Below are 21,695 nucleotides of genomic sequence, written 5' to 3'. Positions count from 1 at the left end.
AGGTCTTTTTTTTTTTTTGTTCTACTGACACCAGGCATAGCTTTTACAATGTTTGAAAATCACCTTGTAAATGGAACAAGCTTCTGCTTGTTTTCAGCTCTCCCAGGTTGCCCAGAATGTTGCCCTCAGGACAGATGTCAGTTTGTCCTTCCAGCTCACTAACCCAGCCAGAGCAGGGCTTTTGCCAGGTTACACTTAGTGCATTTACAATAACAACTATTTGTTTTCCCTGCTCTTTACTCACAATCAAAGCCCAATTACAATTGTGCCACCACACTAATTAGAAGCTGAATCAGCAATGCTTCATAATTATATTCATATTCATAGCTGGTCTTCCTTATATTATCAAAGTGAAAATGGAGTATGTATCTTATTCCTCCTTTGCCAGCAGCTCTCTGGGAAGTTCTGCTGTCCTTTGCCTCATTTGATATTCTGTTCTGGTATCTGCACAATTAAATTCAGGTTTTAGAGAAAACCTCTTGTGTAAAAAGTAAGCATTTCCATTAGCTGCTGCATAATTTTGCTCTGCAGTTTTATGGGCAGGGGGCTGCACATACCATTAGCATATTTTTGATTGCTTCTGTATTAGGAAAAATCCAGCTGTGAGTAAACTCATTTGTTTATAAGCATTTTTTTTTTTGGAAGGTGTCACTAGCACTGGATCACCTACTTTGCATTATTTATCTTGGCGTTTTCACCTAGAAAATTTAATCTTCTAATAACAGTAAGTAGTGCTTACATCTGGCTTTTTGTCATGTTCTCTTCCATTCTCCAGGTTCACAGTAGAACAGGAAATTGATCTGAAGGATGTCTGGAGAGGTCTGGGAATTACAGAGCTGTTCAGCAGCAGTGCTGACCTCACTGCCATGTCTGGTAAGAACTTCTTGTCTTGTCTCTCAAGGCAGATGAGGGAATACATTTTTTCACCTGGGAAAGTTCACTCTGAGTGTTTCAGAGCTGGGTCTCATTAGAGATGGAGGCCAAGTGTGATGCCCTGCAAGAGGCAGGTGCAGACTGGAGCAGGGCATGGCTGCAGTGCCCGGGTGGGATTCACTCCCCTGGGGGGGCACTCTGTGTCTCCAGTGCTCTTTGTTCCCAGCATGAGGAGCACTGAGCTGTTGCACAATTAATTCCTCTCCCCACTGTGATGGTGTTCACAGGGGTCCCAGGATGAGGGAAGAGATGAGAATGTTGACTCCATGTATCAGAAGGCTTGATTTATTGTTTTGTGATCTATATTATATTAAAACTATACTAAAAGAATAGAAGAAAGGATTTCATCAGAAGGCTGGCTAAGAATAGAATAGGAATGATAACAAAGGCTTGTGGCTGACTGAGACAGTTCAGACAGCTGGGCTGTGATTGGCCATTAATTAGAAACAACCCCATGAGACCAATCCCAGATGCACCTGTTGCATTCCACAGCAGCAGATAACCATTGGTTTCATTTTGTTCCTGAGGCCTCTCAGTTTCTCAGGAGGAAAAATCCTAAGGAAAGGATTTTTCTGTGACACCCCAGATACCTGGAAGCAGCACAGGAAGGAAGAGTTTGGAGATAAAAACAATTTAGTCCCAAATGCCACCTGCATTCAGCAGAAGTTGAAATATCCAATACCTTCAAAAATCCATGTGGAAGTGAGATATTTATGCTTTTAATACCTCCTAAAGCTGTCCATGGAGTCACAGCATGGTTTGGGTTGGAAGAAACCTTAAAGACCATCTCATTGCACCCCTTGCCATGGGCAGGGACACCTTCCACTGTGCCAGGTGCTCCAAGCCCTGTCCAGGCTGGCCTTGGGCACTGCCAGGGATCCAGGGGCAGCCCCAGCTGCTCTGTACTGAGGTGGCACCTGTCTGATTTTTGGGGTTTTTAGCTCCATGTGTTGCTCCCCAGCCATCCAGCAGCTCCTTGGCTGGTGGGAAATCCTGTTGCCACTGTCTGACCCTGGGACAGTCACTCCTGTGTGCCTTGGTCCAAGCACTGCTCATAAAGCAAACCTTCCTCACTCACACAGCAGTGTTTGTGATGCTCATAGCCTTCCATTTTTGCTAAATTTGAAATATTCTTTATAGTTTATCATGTAGCTTATTCCACTGGTTTGCCCCCTTCACTATTCCAGTGAAATTGAGGAAAAACTGGCTTTAGCTAATATGAAAAGAGTTGAAATAAATGAAAAACCCCTTTTTCAAAGAAATAGCAGTTTTCTGAAGAAAAACATGTTCATTTTCTCTGCCAGCTCAAAGAAAAGTCAGCTTCCCTTTAAATTCTGGTCTATTTATAGGAAATTATTTACTTGAGGAAAAGCTCCAAGGATAATGGAAAATGCACAGGGAACCACAAAGGCAGCACCTGGCTTTTATTTAGTTCCATGTAGAATTCATTTATATATCAGGGACATCAACTTACAAGAGTTTGGCAGAAAGAACCACATGCTTGTGTCTTAATCCATGTGACTAATGATTTATTTAAAGTTTTGTATTTCTGACAATTGTACTGTACAAAATAAACACCATGTTCTGCCTGGCTGAATTAACTCCTTGCCATTTAAAGATTTCCTTGTTATTTAAGTATAGAGCAGTGTGTAGAGAAAATTGATGAGTTTTACTGTAGCTTTCCTGCTTTTCACTGAAAATAGGTTGTTCTACCTGGGCATGAAAAGGTTATTTGTAAATTAAGAATGAAAAAATGGTTTTGAAGTAATGTCTTTAGTGAAAACCCCACAGTTGATACTGTCTAAATGAAGTTTTAAGTAGTTAAAATACAGAATGCTTTCCTTCTTTCTAATTTTCATCATTTAAAATATGGATGGAGGAAGGGAAAATAAGTCATGAAGACAAATTGTTTAAAGCTGACTTTTATAGACACCTGAATGGGACATCAGGAAATGGAAGTTGGAAGTTTATGTGGATCTCAGGGTCACCCCTCTGGAAAATCTTGCACTTCATGAGGTCTTAAATGCAGATATTTCAACAAAATCTTTAACTGGACACTTAATTTAGGAAGATATAAATCAAATTAAATCTAAAGAGATTTTTGAGCAATTTGGTTGCATTTACAAATCCTCTCCCCCTGCTGTGCTGTTGCTCTGGCATTGCTGCCAGGAAAAGCCTCCTGCAATTTCAGCAGCAACCCAAATCCTGTCATCAGCTGCAGGCAGATTGGTGACCTCAGCAAAATTCTCTGTGGCTTTAGTGGCTGTAAACCACATTGCAGGATTATTTTTCAGTATTCAGAATTTTTTGCTGTTTCCCCCTCAATCTGCAAAACGGACCCAGGAGGACCAGCTGTGCCCTCTGGAATGTCTGGGCTCTGAGCAGGGAAAGTGTTGCTGAGGTGCACTTTGCAAATGTTGCAGCCTGGCAGGAATCAGGCTCTTTGCCAATTGCCACAGGTGAGTAGGAGGACATTCCCCTTGGGCTGCCAGCTCTCCTCTATTCTGACTCTCACTTTCAGCTACTTGCATCTGATTCCATCAGCTGTCCAAAATAATCTTGAAACAACCTCTGCTGTTTGAGATGTTACCATTGTGACTTTATCACATCACATAAATTTACTGCTTGAGTGTTTTAACACCACTGAAGACTTAGCACTTGAACTAATTTCAGTGCTAAAACTCCCCTTCCCCTTCAAATGGTTATAATATTTCTGGCTGTTTTATAGAGCCCTAAAAGCAGCTGCTTTTAATGCAAGGTGACCTGGGTGAGCAGTGAAGGGATCTCAGTGACTTCCTTCTCAATAAGAAGTAGTTAGAAGAGCATCAGTCCAGTAAATAACTCTTGGAAGTCTTGACTGACATCCATATAATTTTTCTGGGACAGCCTAAGCGAGAAGAGCCAATAAACCCACATGGTATTTTTTTTAAAAGATGAGATTTGCAGAGCAGCCAGTTGGCAGCTGAGTGGGAGTCTGCAGACATATGGAGATAGTGACAAATGAAGTGTGGTGCCAGCAGAGTCGTGCTCATTAGGGGGCAGCTGCAGCTCCCTCCCACTCCCCAGGGGTCAGCCTTCCTGCACAGAGCTGAAACTTGGCCACCACATCCACAGGGGACTCCCCTGAGGTGTTCACAACCGAGTCAGGAAAATCCACATTTTTCTTACGGAAATCCACGTTCAGAGAAGCTCCTGGAGAGGAAGGAAGTGATGCTCATGGCAGCCCCACCTTGTTCCCTGTGAAAGCCATAAGGGAATGTGGATAATCCTGAGGAGATGGAGCATTGCAGCCAGGGGTAGGACAGTCCCAACCTGCAGCAAAGGAAAGGCTGCCTGAACTCTCAGGGACAACATTATGCTTTCACAGGAAAATAGATTCATTCACTGCAGGGAGAGATGAATGAGAAGGATGTGATAGCAGCAATATAAAGAGAAGAATCTAGAGAAGGTAATTTGGGATGTGGAATTGCTCTTTTCATCATCCAAGGACAAAGATATCCAATGCAGCAAATGGAAAACAAATAGAAAGTGCTTCTCTCATGGAAAACTTAACCACAGGGATCTTTGCTGGGTGTTCCTTGAGATTGGCAGGACTGAAAAAATGAAATTGCTCCAGAGCAATCAGAACTCTCTATACTGCACTGAATGAAGGCACTCTGTGGATAGAAACCTGGGTTAGGCTACAAGGCTCATGCTGGTGAGAGGATATTTTTCTCTTGGAAGTTGTGCTGCAGTTTTCATTTACAGGGCTTTTTGTACCTTCTTGTGAAGCAGCAATTCCATAGCTGGAATTGTACTGGGTGTACTGGTCTCATCTGCAGTGGCACTTTTTGTGTTCCTGTCAACTTAAAATGTTGCTTTTAGTACTCAGATCCTGAAAGCTCTCACCTTTTATACCTGATGGCAAATGCTAGCAGTGTTTGTGCTCTCAGAATTAGGGGCTCTGAGCCCACCAAGTGGAGACCAATCTTCTGAGGTGTATTTCTCATCAGGAATACACCTTGGAGTTCCATCAGCACCACCAAAGCACCACCAAACTATGCAAAATAAAGCACTGGAAGCAAAAATGTGGAGTATTTCTGTGAGTATTACAGGGCACAGGACCAGGCTTCAGGGCTGCAGTAATAAAGAAGTGATTAAAATACATGGTTAGGCTAAATGGGTGTTCCTCCACTTATTATGTTTTGTTGAATGTAAAACTGTGTTTGGGTTTAAGGTTTTTGCTTAGTGTTAAAGACAAGTGGGTACTGCATGTGCCATGTTTTAAAGGAACAGGGTGGAAACTCAATCCCAGCTCTCAGGACAGCCTTGCTGAAGGCTCGGGACTGAAGTCTAGACCTGGTACCAGTTTTAGCAGCCTCTGTTTTACTGCACACAGTCCCTGAGGGGATGATCTGGGGCTTTTGCTGGTGAGATTGAAGTGCAGCAGCTGAACTGGGAGCTTTAATTCAGCGCTGAGTGTACAGAGCAGCAAATGAGCTCTGCTGGGGAAAGACTTTTCCAGCTGCTGCTCCTCCTGCCTTTGGCTTGCTTTGGCATTACAGCTGCTGAGGGTTCCAATAGAGCTGATCCTTCAGCATCCCACCAAAACCTGTGAGACATTCAGCAGGAGCAGGCTGGGACTGGAATTAAAATACTGACAGAGAAGGATGGAACAGAAACAAGATTGAAAATAAAATTAGCTCTGTGGTGGTTCTTGCAATAAATATTCCCCTTCAGCTTCTTGTAAATATATAATAGAAGAAAGAAAAGACCTCATTTTCCTGGAGGAAGCCTGTGTTGTACCTAGTGCAGAAATGAGTTGTTTTATGCCTGTAATGTCATAATCTTTTTTCCCCACTAACTGTATTTAAAATCTTGTGTCCAAGGGCTGTTTTTACCCTCTCTTTATACACTGTGCTCAGCTCAGGGCAGTCCTGAGCTATTTTAATATCCATGGTGTAGGAGAGCACTGCAAATCCGAGTGAGGTAGATGGTGCTGTTAAAAGGCATTGGCAGAAGGTGTTTTAATGCAAGAAATCCCTTCTGCTACCCTGCCTGGTGTAAAGGTGGATAATGGTTGTTGGGGTTTTGGCAGTGTTTGGGGTGGGTTCTTTAAATGCTTCAATCTTCTTGTTGAGCCACTGGCAATCTGTTCCCCTTTCCTCTGCAGATAACAAGGAACTTTACCTTGCAAAGGCACTTCACAAGGCATTTCTAGAAGTTAATGAGGAAGGATCAGAAGCTGCTGCTGCCTCAGGTACCTGACTGAAAAGCAGAATTAAATCAAATGTCTGGGAATTCTCTGCTAATTAATTTTTTACAACTGATTTGCTGTGCAGGCAGGAAAGCTGAATAGCAGCATGGAGACACAGCATAGCAAGTGTGCTGCTTGCAGAAGAGAATTCTGCAAATCAGAAGTGTTGGCATTTTTGTAACATGTTTTACCAGGAGTTTTGAGCATCCTGTGAAAAACCTCTTCTCTATTTTCTGATTGTCAGGAGAGTAGAGTCTGCAATCTACGTTTCCTTCGTGGAACTTGAGCAATTCATCATTTTTCACCTGCTAATTGAGATGGTCAGAGGCATTTGATCCAGGAGAGTCAGAGGGAGATGAGGTGGTTGTGGCAGCTGCATTTTAATAAGCTCATGTCCAGGAAAATAGGATGGGAGGTGCTGAACGCACAACCAGAGCTGGTCCCTGTCAGTTCTGGGGGCTGGTGCTTGCTTTACAGATTGGCACATGAAAATAAGTTACATTTGTTGCCCATGTGTATCACTAGGTGATTTCAGGCTGCCTCTTCTTTGCCAGCCTTTGAGGAAAGGAAGAATTGCTTGCCAGGTCTGGTTGAATTGTGCCCAGCTCTCTCTATGGACATGCTCCAGTCTTTATGAGCAGTGGAGTGAAAAACTTAGAAGTAAATAAAACACTAGGAATTAGTAATAACATCCTGAAGAAATCCATGCACCTCCAAATAAAAGTAACAAAGGGCCAAACTCTGCCTGATTCACAGTTAATTTTACCTTCAGCTCTGCAGCATTTAAAAACAGCAGCCAAAAGCTGCAGGATCAGCCCATTTAATTTTCATGTTCCCTGGTCATTAAGGGTTCCCTTTCCCTCTCCACTGTGTAAAACACAGAGCTGGTGAATGCAGTGCACCTCCCTCTGTGAGCGAGCAGCACTCACAGCTCCTCTGAACGTTCTGCATCTTAAAATCTGTATGCTGCTCCCTCAGCCTGGGAGAAGGCAGCACTCTGCATTGTTAATCATTCAAAGCCAGAATAGGCAATTACTCTGCAGGCCTCTTTGCTTTTCTGGGAATATTTTCCTGCTGGTTTTGGTGCTGAGGGTGGCACCTCAGGGGCTGCACAAAGGCGAGGGGAGCAGGAGAAGGGGCAGAGCTGCTTGACAAGGTGCCTCTGTTGTGTTTCCTCTAGGAATGATTGCCATCAGCAGAATGGCAGTGCTCTACCCCCAGGTCATAGTGGACCATCCCTTCTTCTTTTTGGTCAGAAACAGAAGAACAGGTGAGGATATTGCAGACTTCTCTGAGTTTTTCACAGCACATCCTCAAGCAGTCAAAGGAAAATTTGCATGTTTTGACCAATGGGCTGGGCCTGTATTATGCATTTCCTTAGTTTGTTTTAAAATACCCAATATTGAAAGACTCACCTTTTCCATGGCCCCTGAATCTTTCTCCAGATAAAACACCAACATATGACATAACCCTGAAAAACACTCCCAGAAAAGAAAAATTCACCATTTCTGTTGTGAGAGCAGTGTTACTGCCCTGAGTATCCATAATCCTTGCACTCCCTGGGAGCCTGGCTGCAGTCAGCCCAGTGAAATGTGCTCCCAGTACCAAAGGATTTGCATAATGGAGGCACATTACAGCTGGGAATGATTCTGTTGTGCTCTCCAAGTGCTCTGTGGCAGGTGAGGGATGAGAGCAGCACTCACCAGCAAAAGGGGCAACAAGGATTAAGTAATTCCTGAGTCTGGTTTTTGTAATTTGCTGTAATGATGTGGATGTGACTGGGTGATAAAACATTGCTGTGCAGCCACAGGGGTTTTATGGATCTGCTTGGGGAGAGTCACTTGTGGGACTTCATTCCCACAAACTTCATTCCCAGCAAGGCAGGATACCAACTCTTAGGGGTCTTTTATAATAAAATTAAATAAAAATTAATTATAATAAATTAAATATTATTATAATAAATTAAATATTAATTATAATAAGATAAAAATTAATTATTAATAAAAATTAATAAAATTAAATATTATTACTGTTGTAGACACATTAGACAGAAAATATATCTGGAGAAGGGTACCTGGCCTTTATTGCTACTCAACATCCAAAAATCTCCCCAAAAAGAAAAGTTCAAATCAGGACAGAATAAAACTTGCTCACTTTGGGACAGTTCTTAAAATTGCAGAACCCTTGTTGCATGTAGAAAGAGGAGCTGCCAACAGCTGTAGCTAAAGCCTCAAAGCTTGTTACTAATCCAGAAATCTGGGGTTGGAAACCTTTTGACAAAATCCTGTTGGTTGCCCTTCCCCTCCAGACAAGCCCAGTGCTCAGGTTTGGTTGCTCTCTTCAAACAGGGCTCCTGAGCCATTTCCTGTAGCAGGTCCTGAGACTTTTGTTCCTGTAGCCATCACACAGCGCAGCTCTCGAGGTTATTGTTGGTATTCCTCACCTTAAACCCTCAGCTCCTCCTGCTCCTGACACCTTTCCCTCCCTGCTTCCCCACTTTGTCCACAGGCACCGTGCTATTCATGGGAAGGGTGATGCACCCCGAGGCAATGAATTCCAGCGGCCACGACTTTGAGAAGCTTTAACTGCCACCAGCCACCAAAAGGAGGAGATAAGCACATTCAGTTTGAAGTTAATATATTTAAGGTTTGCTGTGTTTTCCCCCAAGACACTGTTTCAAAACGCTTTTGGATCTAACTGTGTGCAAGTCAGTTCCCAGAGGAAAGCTTACAGTATTAAAGTAATGGTTCTGTTTCTGTCATTGTGATTGCTGTGTCCTTAAAATAAAGTTGTGTACATGTCAACAATTGTTTCTTGTTCTAGAGAGTTGTAAAGCAGGAAACTGCAAATCCATTATTTGTAATTTTTTTACAGTCCAAAGACTGACTTGATCAGTGAGCCAGGAGCAGAATGTGTGCAGCTCTGAATAATGCAAATGGCAAAGCTTGGTGGGCATTTCTAGAGCTGAAGAAGCACATGTGGACACTGTGACCTCCTCCTGTCCCTGGCAGAGCAGGAACATCACAGCCTGTGATGCTCTGCTCAGCACAGCAAATAAATGGAATAACTGAGCCCAGTGGATTTGATCCTTGCCTGTGGTAGACTTTGTGTGAACTGTCCCACGTGATTCTCAAGTGCTGCTTTTTGGATGCTCCTGCATGTGGCTGCCACTGCCCCCCTAAGTGTTGATGAATAAATGATGCCAATAAAACCCGATCGCATGAATATCCGAGACCTGTCAGTGTAGAAAGCTCTGTGTGTGACTGAAGTAAAGGAGTTCACCAGTAATGCCATTGGTGTGGACATATTTTTTCTCCCCCACAGCAGTGATACTCTTGAATATCTCATTTCAGGGCTCTAGAATGCTCTTTCTCAAAAAACAAACCCACCCCGACTTCATTTTAAGCGTCTAAAAATGTTCGGTTCGTAAATAAAAATCGAAAGGAACAACATCCTCCTTTTCATTTCCTTACTTTTCCCTGAGAACAGACTGGCAGGGAGGAGAATGACACCCAGCACAAGGAAATGTTAGCAGGGGAATTAGTTGCTGTTTCCATTTGGAAGAGGAGGAGCAGTACCCACTGTCAGCAGAGAGACGTGTAATTATTTCCTCTCTCATTGTGCAAAATACAAAAAGAACAGAGGTTATTAGAAAGGTGAGAGAGAACAGGAGGGAAAGGAGGGAGGAGCTCCATTGAAACAGATGATAAATACAAACCTTTGGATAATAAATGGGTTTTTCTCAGTCAATAGGAGTTTTCTCTTTGGAATTCTATGGGAACAAATGCATTTTGGCTGAAGTGCAGTTATAGGCCTCCCTGGCACTCACTCCCTTCTGAACAGCAGAGATTCTGCTCCCAAAGTTGTTCATGCAAGGAGAACTTCCAGAATGTGACACATTGTTCCCTCTTTCTGCTGCTGGTGCGGGTCAGAGCAGGAGTGAGGGATGTTCTCTGTGCAGGCTGGGAACGCTCCCGTGGACAAAAGGGCTTTGGAACCCATTTCCAGCCCTGCCCCTTGAATTGTTTCACAAATGGGGTTCCTGAGTGTGTTGCTGGTGCTTATTACCTTGCTGTATTATAGCCTGGACTTGGTGAGGCAGCTTTTGTATTCAAATGTAGATGGAAATGGTAATTTTAGCTGTGTGTAGCTAAAAGTGTTATGCTGGGGAGGGAAAGGGGAGTGCTGCTCAGAAGGAACAGGGGCTAATTTTACCAAAATCTGCCTTACTGCAGGTAAAATGAGCTTTGGTGTGGGTTACACAAGGGCTGCTTCTTCACATTTAAATAACTCTGTGGACATCCCCTCATGCCTGTAAAAGTCACCATATGCTGAGGATCTCCTGTGGGTTATCTCAGGGGAACCTGGTTTTTAAGCTTTTGAACATTTTTAACTTTTTTTTTTTTCAGGCTATTTTTGTGGTGTTCACTCTGACTGAGAAAAGACATGAGAAACCTTCAGTCGTGTTTATTTTCAGTCCATCAAAAGTTCTTCCTGACCAATTTTGCCTTTTCTTTCTATCAGTTCCTTGCAACATAAATATTCCTTACTAAGGGAAGGGCTGAAAACAGATTGGAGCTGAAGCTTTGAATTTTGGCAGGACAGCTGCCAGGCCAGAAGGGTTTATAGAGAATATCAGGCAAATGCACTGAATGCCCCTGCAGCTGGATTGAGCAAAACTACAATGGAATGATGCAGAATCACAAATTCCAAATCAAATTCCCAGGATTGCCTGAGTGGGCACAGAAATGCAAACACTTGTGATTTCACTTGCTGTACTCCCAAGCCTTAGAGATGCAAAATAACCTTGAAAATTGAGAATTACCTGGTTTGCAACAACATGAATTGATTTATTTCCATAGTTTTCAGTAGTAATAAGATTTTAAGTATTGTTGCCAGTTCACAGGTATATGGATGCTTTTCCATGATGGTTTTTACTCCAGATTTTGTATCATGTTCCTTTCAAAGGTGCCACTGCTTTTTCACTACAAAACTAGCAAAATCATTTTGTCTTTTTCTAGCATCTTTTTTTATTTTTTTGGCAGGGGGAATTTGTCAATTGTAGCTCATCTATGAGTTTAGGTGTGGAGCCTTCAATTGAAAACTGTTTTGTGTTGGAGGCTCTGTCAGAAAGCAAAGCACTGGCACTTGTGCAGTGGTGCTGATGGAGCGAGCCAGGTATGACAGTGCTGAGCTCCTGTGGGTGCAGCTGGATTGGGGTCCCTGATGGGATCCTCCTCTCCTCCTTGCACAGCCCTGGAGCCCAGCTGGGAACGATTTCCAGAGCTGCTCTTGGAAAGGTTTTCCCCAAGAATCCCTTCAGCAGAGGTGCTACAACTGAAAATGATTTATTTGTTTGCTAGGATCTCACTTGTGCCTGACCTGGAGCACCTGAGGGGTTTTGTAGAGTCTGTATTCAACCAAAATCTGGCATGTTGTGTGAATTAGAGTGGATTTGTTGCTGTTCCAAGCACAAATTTTCGTTCTCCTTCCACAAGTGGCAGAGTGAGCTTTTGCATCAGTGTGGGAATCAAGGACACAAACCCAAACTTACTCAAGGCTCTTCTGGCTAATTTTAATTTGTCAGTGGTGGACAAAAGAAGAAACCACAAGATGTCACTCTATCCTAAGGAGCTGAGAAGGACTTTCCTTCTGACAGGAATCCTGTGGGAGTGTTGCAAAGCTGGATGTCCTGAACAGAGCTCAGGCACAGGTGGATCTCAGTTCATGGGAGATGCTGAGTTTGGGGCATCATTAGCCCCAGTTCCTGGGATTAATAATCACAGATGGGAGGAACAAACCCCCAAACACCTGCTTTGTGTTGCAGTCCTCACTGATCTTGGTGGGGGATTGCTAGAGGGAGTCCATTGCTCCCAGGGGAATTTTTGTCCTGCATGATGCCTCGTGTGCTTGGTGTGAAATGGCAGGAATGGGCTGTTCTCCAACCCATGGACAGCCCCAGAGCTGTGCTGGGGTTACTGCTGAGAGCCACTGCTGCAGCAGCACCCAGAATTTCTTTTCTACAAGAGAGAAATAACTGGGATTGACTCATTGATGTGCTGCTCTCTTTTGGTTGTCTCCTGAATTCCCCCCTTCCCTCTCTGCCTTACAGAGTCCCTGGAATTCCTGCCTGAGCAGATTCCCTGGCACAGCGAGATCCCACCCGTGTCAAGGCTTCTCCCTGCCTGGGGAGGAGGCAAGATTGTCCCTAAAATAACAAATGGTGTTTACAAGCTCATTCTTGAGTTCTTCCTGTCCCTTTTATTGGGTAATGCTGCTGTCCCTGCAGGGAAAACAGAAATACACAGATTAGAGATGGAGGAGGCAGCCCCAAGGCAGGGGCAGGCAGGAGGGAGGCAGTGCCTTGCAGCAAGGAGCTGCTCTGCATGCTCTGGGTTGATTTAGCTGGGAAAACTCTCTGGATTCCCAAGGTTTGGATCAGGCTGCTGCAGGTTCAAGGCTCCTGTTGTCATTCTATTTCTCTAGAGTCTCATACTGCTGTTGTTATCAGATTTCTAAAGTCCATACCTCCTTGGTGTGTTCTTACGGCTGCAGATCTTCACAGCACAGACTCCTTCTTCTGCATGTTATTCTTTCTCAGTTCAGAGCTCCTCCAAGGCTCTCCCTGACTGGCTAACCCACCCCCTTTTATCCCAGTTATCTTCATTGGTCACAGCTGCAGCCCAGTTAAGGACATGGCAGCTGCAGCCCATCAAGGACAGCCGGGACCTCCGGGGCAAAGCCTCTACACAGATATTCAAACACAATACATGCATTTTGCTAGGACTCAAAGGCCACCCCTACCATATTTCCCCCTTTTCTTTTATTTGTTAACAGTTATACAGATATTCAAGTACAATATTTCAAGTACAACACATGCATTTTGCTAGGACTCAAAGGCCACCTCTACCATATTTCCCCCTTTTCTTTTACTTGAGTTAACAGTTATACAGATATTCAAGTACAATATTTCAAGTACAACACACACATTTCCCCATGACTCAAAGGCCACCTCTACCATATTTCCCCCTTTTCTTTTACTTAACAGTTATACAGATATTCAAGTACAATATTTCAAGTACAACACATGCATTTTCCCATGACTCAAAGGCCACCTCTACCATATTTCCCCCTTTTCTTTTACTTGAGTTAACAGTTATACAGATATTCAAGTACAATATTTCAAGTACAACACACACATTTCCCCATGACTCAAAGGCCACCTCTACCATATTTCCCCCTTTTCTTTTACTTAACAGTTATACAGATATTCAAGTACAATATTTCAAGTACAACACATGCATTTTCCCATGACTCAAAGGCCATGTACAACACACACAGCTCCTTGCTCAAAGGCCACCTCTACCATATTTCCCCCTTTTCTTTTACTTGAGTTAATAGTTGTAAAGTACAATATTTCAAGTACAACACATGCATTTTCCCATGACTCAAAGGCCACCTCTACTACAGGCTCTGGACAGGGAAGGCTCCAGCTGCTCGCTGGGACCTCTGCTCCAGCAGCTCCTGGGGCTTGCAGCTGGGCATGCTGAGGGCTGTGGAGCAAAGTTCCACATGAGGAACCATCCTCAATGCACATGGGGACACTTTGGAACTCACTGACACTCTGTGTCTGCGGCCCCCTCCACAAGGGCTTCTCCAGTGACATTCCTTTCACACAGCCCTGCCTTCCAGCAGCGTCCACAGGAAGATTTTCATTTTACAGCACTAATTAGAAGCCCCAGTCGTGGGCCAGTTGCTGTGGGCACGAGGCAAGCTGCATGAAGAGCTGGGCAGAAGGGAGGGGTGGCAGTGCAGCTGGAAATGCAGTGCACAGGCAGCAGCACAGTGGGGCTGTGAGGGATGCTCAGCTGGTCACTCTGAGTCATGGAGAAAGGTGGGGAAGATAAATAAGTGAGCCCAGATACAGATATTGATTGTAAAGTTCTGTGTCTGCCCAGAGCTGGCTGAGGGAAGAATTGGAATTGTCCCTGCAGCTCAGGAATTGAGCCCATTGCCTGGGTTTTTATCTTTTCAGGCACACAATCACAGTGGGGAGGATGGCTCAGATATGAGCCAGGCTTTGCTGGTAACAAGGTGTTTTACTGGCTCTCATAAACACACAGCCTCCCTGGGGAAGAGTGATCCTTCTGGACAAACAGAGGGAAAATTCCTACAGAGAAAAACTATTCTGTGTTTGTGTAGAAATGCTTTTAAGTAAGGAAGGGAAAAGATACAGAGGAAATCTGGGTTGTGTCTAAATCACGTTTTTAATGTTCTCATTAAAGAGTTGGAATTGCTTGTGGAAAAAGATGAGCTGCAACCTTTCCTTCAAGTATTCCAATGCTACCAAAAGAGTTTGGAGCCAGTTTTTCACTCTATCTACTCTTTGTTAAAAGTCATGTTTTGAACCAAAACTGGAATCCTGGCAGCTGGTAACTGGGTGATAATTCTGCCTGAACAGAGTGAATCAGCTATGTTAAAACTTGATAAGAATTAAGGATATGAGGAAGATTGCCCTGAGACCTGTAAGGATCATGCTCTGGGCAATGCCAAACCTCACTGCTCACCAGCAGGGTGGCACAAAAAGTCTCTTTATCTGGATAAAATAACTCTTTTTCAAAGTCATCTTTTGAACCAAAACTGGAATCCTTGCAGCTGGAAACTGAGTGATAATTTTGCCTGAACAGAGTGAATGAAATACCTTAAAACTCGAAAAAATTAAAGCTATCAGGAAGATTGCCCTGAGACTTGTAAGCATCATGCTCTGGGCAATGTCAAATCTCACTGCTCACCAGCAGGGTGGCACAAAATTCTGTTTATTTGGGGCTTTTTGTCACTGTATTTTGTAAATGCACGTTTCTAAAGGCAACAGCCACAAAGTCAGGAATAAAAACATTTCTGGAGTTTATCACAGGACAAATGCTGGTCTCCAGATTCCTTGTGTCTGCTGGGAATGCTGTCCTTGTGTCAGGCTGGGCTCAGCAGTGGGCAGTGCCAGCCTGGCATTCCCAGGAGCAGGGCTGTGGAAAGCTCTCCCAGCTCCAAACCTGGGATGTTTCCTCATCAGCTGAGCTGCTTTTGCCAGGACACCTGGAACCAGCTCAGCCTCAAGGTCTGCTCCAACCCAAACCATTCTGAGATTCTGTCATTGTGTTAAAGCCCTCAGCAAAATGCAGAGAGGTAAAAGAGGCCAGTTCTGCTGCTGCTGCTGCTGCTGCCTGGTTTTCATCTGTCTGCATTGATTTTTCCTTCACAGAATTTTCTCCTTGGTCTGTACAAAAAGAAAATCACAGACAGTGTGTTCCAGTTTATAAGCTCACTGCAGATTTTTTGCTCAGAAATCGTTTGTGAATCATCCCAATATTTCAGAGCCAGTCTCACTGCTGCACTTCCATGGGCAGCAAGGTGACCAGGCTGACTGGAGGGATTAAATTCATTTATTTCCCAGTGTCATTCCACGTTTAATGTGCATATCCTCAGAGATAAATTTGTTCTGAGGAGGTGAGCTCTCAGTTACTGAGCTTTTGAATCTGAGCACATGTGGGACAGAGTTTGGGACCATGAGCAGAGCAGAACAGCCTTGTGTCAGCCCTACAGAAAGGCAGGGATGTCTCCAGCCCTGGTGAGCACATCCAGCACATCTGAGCAGGAATTAGGGAATGTCTGCCTCCATAACATGAAATGCTTCAGCTGGGCAGCCAATCTTGCAGTGCCAGAGCCAAGAGCATCAGCAGAAAAAGCCACATTGTCATCTGCAGCCTGTTCCAAGCCCCTTTGTGCTCCATCATGAAAAGATTGCCATCGCTTCAGGCAGCTCTGTGCAGGTTCCTCTCAGGCCATGCCCTGAAGCCTGAGTTCAAACAACTGCCTGGGAACTGACACACTTGGCACTTTTTTGTGACTAGAAAAATTTTCTCAATTTGCCCAATTTTGCCCAATTTTGCCCAATTTTGCCCAATTTGCAAAAATTACTTTAGGACACTTACCTGAAAACATGAAATGGGCTTCTAATCACAGTGTTTCTACAGGAAAAATGGTGAAGAGTGTATGCATGCAAGATGTAGAATTCAGAAAATTGCATTTTGTCTGTGTACTCATGCACTCATTAAATGTGGATGCATTATGGGAACCACAAATCCTGTTATTATTTTGCTATTAAAAGTAAGCAAAACCTAAGCTATTACTGCATGAAACCATGAGATAATTCAAAATAATGAAGCCACTCTGTGCCTCTTTCTTTAGAGGTTAGAGGGCTTTTCCTTGGTGCCTGGAAGGGAATAAAAAGGTTTTATTAAAAAGGAAACATCCCAGGTTTGGAGCTGGGAGAGCTTTCCACAGCCCTGCTCCTGGGAATGCCAGGCTGGCACTGCCCACTGCTGAGCCCAGCCTGACACAAGGAGAGCATTCCCCAGCAGACACAAAGAATTTGGAGACCAGCATTTGTCCTGTGATAAACTCCAGAAATGTTATTGTTCCTGTGTTAAGCTCTCCCGACTTTGTGGCTGTTGCCTTTAGAAACGTGCATTTACAAAATACAGTGACAAAAAGCCCCAAATAAACAGAATTTTGTGCCACCCTGCTGGTGAGCAGCGAGATTTGGTATTGCCCAGAGCATGATCCTTACAGGTCTCAGGGCAATCTTCCTGATAGCTTTAATTCTTATCAAGTTTTAACATAGCTGATTCACTCTGTTCAGGCAAAATTATCACTCAGTTTCCAGCTGCAAGGATTTCCATGTTTTGGTTCAAAATATGACTTTGAAAAAGAGTTATTTTATCCAGATAAAGAGACTTTTTGTGCCACCCTGCTGGTGAGCAGTGAGATTTGGCATTGCCCAGAGCATGATGCTTACAGGTCTTAGGGAAATCTTCCTGATATCTTTAATTCTTATCAAGTTTTAACATAGTTGATTCACTCTGCTCAGGCAGAATTATTCTTTCCCCCTTCCCTTCTCAGTCACTACCTTGGCTGGGTTCCTCTCCTTCAGTGCCCCAAGTCTAATGAGGAATTCTGGCCTCTTGAAAGGGATGGCAGCAAGTTCCCCTGCCTGCCCCCCTGCCCAGGGAACCCAGCAAGGCAATGGGAGCAGCAGAGGGGGAATAAAGGGACATCAGGGTTTGACACTGGGGCACTGGCAAAGCTCCCCAGCCACTGAAGAGGAGCCACAACCCCTGGCAGAGCTCTCCTGATGGAATTGTTTTGGTCTTGCTTTGTATTTTCTAGACAGAACAACTTTCTGGTAGATTTATTGGCAGGGCACTGAGTGTCTTGAGCACAAGTTAATTCAGGCTCTCTTAGCCTTGATAACACTTGCTTAAAATATGCTTCCTCCTCTGGGTGACAAGAGCACAGAGATGATATTTTGATAGTTCCATGAGAAGTGGCTTCCAAAAAGCAAGCTGGAAGGCCATTTTTCAGAAGGGCCATTACCCAGCTGGCAGCCTGCTTTCCACCCTTCATGGCAAGCATGATAATCTGAGCAGCATCCAGGAGCAGGGCTGAGCAGAGCCTTTGCTGTTCTCCCAGGAAATGCATCCTGATGGCTCCATGGAGAAAGGTTTTCAAGTGGAAAGGTTCTTTTACATTTCTATCTCCCTCAGTGCTGCCTTATTTTTTAGGGGTTTCTGTACAAAGCCCTTTCTTTCCACTAGAGCTTGGAGAGTATTAATTTTGCAAGTGTGCTCACATTGAGCACAGACATCTGAAGACAGCATCTGATAAAGCAGGGGGTATCTGTGACAGCCTGGTGCCTTTGTGTGCCATGGCAATGGTGATTCAGTGCTGTAACCCTATCTGAACCTGCCCAGGCTCAGCAGCTCGGGCTCATCCCTCCCCAGCACAGCTGGCAGAGCAGATAAAATCAGAATTTACTGCTGGTCTCAATCTCAGAGCTTAACCAGCCCCTTGCTGTTAAAATTTGGCTTCAGTGGGGAATGGAAATGCTCTTTTCACAGCTGGGCACAGCTGGAGCCCAAGGGAGGGGCTGGCTCAGCCTCTGCTCTCAGGATGGTTCCCCTTGTGCCCTCCCTGCAATCCCTGCCTGGAATTGGGCTCAATCCAGGTTTGCCTCCCTGCCTTTGCTTCCCCTGGCAGGGACTGCAGGGGGAAGGGGGCTGGGGTTGGGGTTTGGGGTTTGGCTCCAGGGGCAGCTGGGGCAGGGCCAGGGCTCAGGACTGGGCTGTGCTCTGCCCCTTGGGCTGCATCCCAAGGGACACATTGCCCTGAAAAGTGCATGGAATGGGGAGGGTGACTGATGCCCTGGGGCAGGAATGGGAGGATCCAGGAATGGGAGAACCCAGGAGTGGGAGAATTCAGGAGTGGGAGAACCCAGGAGTGGGAGAATTCAGGAGTGGGAGAACCCAGGAATGGGAAAATTCAGGAGTGGGAGAACCCAGGAATGGTATAACCCAGGAGTGGGAGAATCCAGAAATGGGAGAATCCAAGAATGGGAGAATGCAGGAGTGGGAGAATCCAGGAATGGGAAAACCCAGGAGTGGGAGAACCCAGGAATGGGAAAATTCAGGAGTGGGAGAACCCAGGAATGACAGAATCCAGGAATGGGAGAATCCCCTCAGCTCTGGCTCTGGGCTAAGGTCCCTGCTCCCATACACTCCCATGATGTCTCTCTAATGCTGGAAATGGGAACAATATGAGGCTGTAAATTGCTGAGTGTAAAACAAGATTAAGGCTGATGTGCAGAACATCAACCTGCTGGCCAAATCTCCCACTGGCCAAATCCCCCACTGGCCTGCTCGGGCCAAAATGCCAATGGATTTATGCAGCAGGAAAAGCCAGTGAACAACCAGAGCATTTCCAAACAAGCTGACAAATCTGCAGCACTTGGGAGCAGCAGCTGATGCTCCCTCAGAGATGCAACACGATTCCTGTAATCACAGAAATAGATTTAATTTTGTTTATTTAAACCAGCCCCGTGTTTTGCTGTGAGCAATCATCTGGTGTCATGGAGCAGAGTAGGAAATGTCACCCTTTGAGTCACATCCCCAGTGACTCTGTTAGCACTGCTCTGGCTCTACTCCACAGCTGGAGAAAAAAGGGCTTCATGTCTTGCTGGCTGTGGAGCAAGCACACTCCTGCAGCTTCATTTTGTATTCAGCAGCTCTCCAAAACAGCCAAGGCAGCATGAAAAATGAGGAGGAACATGACTGAAGCTCAGCTGCTGATCCTTCACAACTCAACTGCAAAAAAAAAAATAAAAAAAAATATGAGGGCTGGAAGGAGACTTTGAAGAACAGGCATCAGCAGAAATATTAACCTGCCCTAATCAAGAAAAGAACAACTGGTCACTCGGTCATTTAATAAAGGAAGACAGGGCTCTCTTCTTCCCCCAGTGTGAGGCAAAAAGAAAATTCTAATTTCCCAGCTGGGAATTCAGCATGGCAGCAAAGTGAAAGATGGTGTGGTTAATGGTTGGGACTGGTTCAGTGAGCTGGCAGGCTGTGGCTGGGGAATATTGCACTATATAAACACAAAGCAGTTCAACAGCACCTCCACAGCCCCTCTGGGCCAGCACTGAGCTTGGAGCCCCTTTAAGTCCAAAGATTGAGATGGATGTGAAGTGTCTGGGGTTTAATCCCTTTTACTTTCCCTTACAGAAAAGCTGCTTCTCCTATCACCTCATCTCTGTTAAAGCACAAATGAGAGGTGGGGAATGACCTCTGGAAAACAGAGATTTGTCTGCAGAGGGGATTTGGGGCTGAAAAGAGCTGAAGCAGGGTGAGGCACTGGCTGAAGTCATTCCACAGCAATGTTTTTCACTGAAAGAATAATAAAGTACTGGAATGCCCTTCCAAGGGAGTGATGGAATCACCATCTCTGGATGTGTTTAATAAAAGACTGGACATGGTGCTACAGTCTAGTTGAGGTGTTGTGGCACAGGTTGGACTTGATGGTCTTAGAGGTCCCTTCCAACCTCATTAATCTGTGATTCTGTGATGTAAGAGCCTAAATGAGGGATGTGGGACTCCAGGGCTCTCCAAAATGCAGTTTATTGTATCCAAAATGCAGTTTATTGTATCCAAAATGCAGTTTATTGTATCCAAAATGCAGTTTATTCCATCCAAGGTGTCACAGCAGCCCAGGGTGGTGGGTGACAGAGCTGTGCCCACAGCTGTCAGCTCCAGCTGCAGGCAGGCCTGCAGACCCTTTGGTTTGGTCACAATGCATTATAGACTTTGCTTTGCTGAGCATCTCCATACAGTAGAACCAATCTGTACCTCAACTATTATCTATAGCCTGTCATAACTACTGTAATTACCATATTCATGTTACTGTTCTACAGTCACTAACAGTCAGTACATTACAGTTTAAGCTGGAAGTTGTTTTTCAGTTTTCTTGCAGTGGAAAATTCTGAGACCTTTTTTCTCCTTGCCACATTTGCTGACTTGTTTGCCTGAGCTCTCTTTCTGCTTGGTAAAAACATCTTCTTGTTTGGGGTGGGTTTATCTTTGCTCTAAGCCATAAAAACCCCTTCTAACTAACAGACCCTTTGCCTCCTTGGTTATCCAGTCAGACTGGCTCAGCAATTCTTTTCTTCCGTATCAAAACTTGCTTCCATCTCCTTCATCAGACTCTACATTCAAAAGTCTTTCTGCCAAGCACACATATCTGTGAGACTTTCTTGTCAAACTTTCATCCTTCCCAACACTGTGATTCATTTCCAGCCTCCATGGGGCTCTGAGTGAATCCCAGGAAAGCTGGTGCCCATGGAGGGAGCCCTGCCCTGCTCAGGGGTTCCAGGCTGGGCTCTGGGAAGTGCAGGAGCATCGGGGGTGGCACGGTCGGGATGGATGGGGACGAGAGATCTCTGCAGCCAGTCTGGAACTTGGGGTTCATTGCAGAGGGCCTGGGTGCAGGGCCCTGCTGGAGCTGCCAGGCACAGCTCAGAGCAGGCCTGAGAGAAGAGAGGGGGAGAGAGGATGAGAGGGTGAGAGAGTAAAAGGGTAAGAGAGTAAAAGGGTAAGACAGCGAGGTTCCTGTTATAATACAATAAATCTTTTGTGTTGAATATTCTGATTCTCACTAACCAATCCAGTACAAGATACAAATCCTACAGCATTTCCATACATCCTATAAGAATCATTACCTTGCCACACTGTGTTACATTTTAAACCCTAAAAACTCCTCTTTGGGCCCCTTCTGCCAAGCTGTAGCGTCTGCTCTGCCCCTTGGGCCTGTCTGCAAGCAGAGGGTGTTGTTCCATCAAAAGGGGATCACCTTCAGCCAGCCATGCCATTGTTTTCCAGTTGTTCAGCAACTAAAATATCTCAAAGCTTGCTTTCATTTCAATCTCGCTTGTAATTTCTATATTCTCAAAATCTTTTGCCATACAATCCTATTTATAAGGCTCTCCTGTTTCATCTTCCCCAGCAGGGAAGCCCCAGCAGCAGCTCTGCTGCCAGGTGAACCACACAGGGCAAGATGCTCCAAGGTCTCCTTGGTTTTGAGTGTCTCCAAGCCCAGAATCCCCTCTCCACTGAAGCCAGCAGAGCTGATTTAACACAGAGAT

General features: G+C 44.8%; 1 protein-coding gene across 1 annotated transcript in view; it reads left to right on the top strand.

Annotated features, from left to right (window-relative positions):
* Positions 1–9,457, top strand: part of LOC139595134 (neuroserpin) — a 46,021-nt gene extending 36,564 nt beyond the window's left edge. Inside the window, exons 6-9 of the mRNA XM_071438129.1 lie at positions 776–873; positions 6,086–6,172; positions 7,350–7,439; positions 8,678–9,457. Coding sequence (XP_071294230.1) covers positions 776–873; positions 6,086–6,172; positions 7,350–7,439; positions 8,678–8,754 — 352 coding nt within the window. The 3' untranslated portion in view covers positions 8,755–9,457. The remainder of the gene's footprint in view (positions 1–775; positions 874–6,085; positions 6,173–7,349; positions 7,440–8,677) is intronic.
* Positions 9,458–21,695: the final 12,238 nt, after the last annotated feature.

Source organism: Agelaius tricolor, unplaced genomic scaffold (genome assembly GCF_023055355.1).
Source record: "Agelaius tricolor isolate 1412-34295 unplaced genomic scaffold, bAgeTri1.0.p SCAF_12, whole genome shotgun sequence".
NCBI lineage: Eukaryota > Metazoa > Chordata > Aves > Passeriformes > Icteridae > Agelaius > Agelaius tricolor.
The sequence above is the reverse complement of the archived record's forward strand: the minus strand, read 5'-3'. Positions and strand labels throughout refer to the sequence as shown.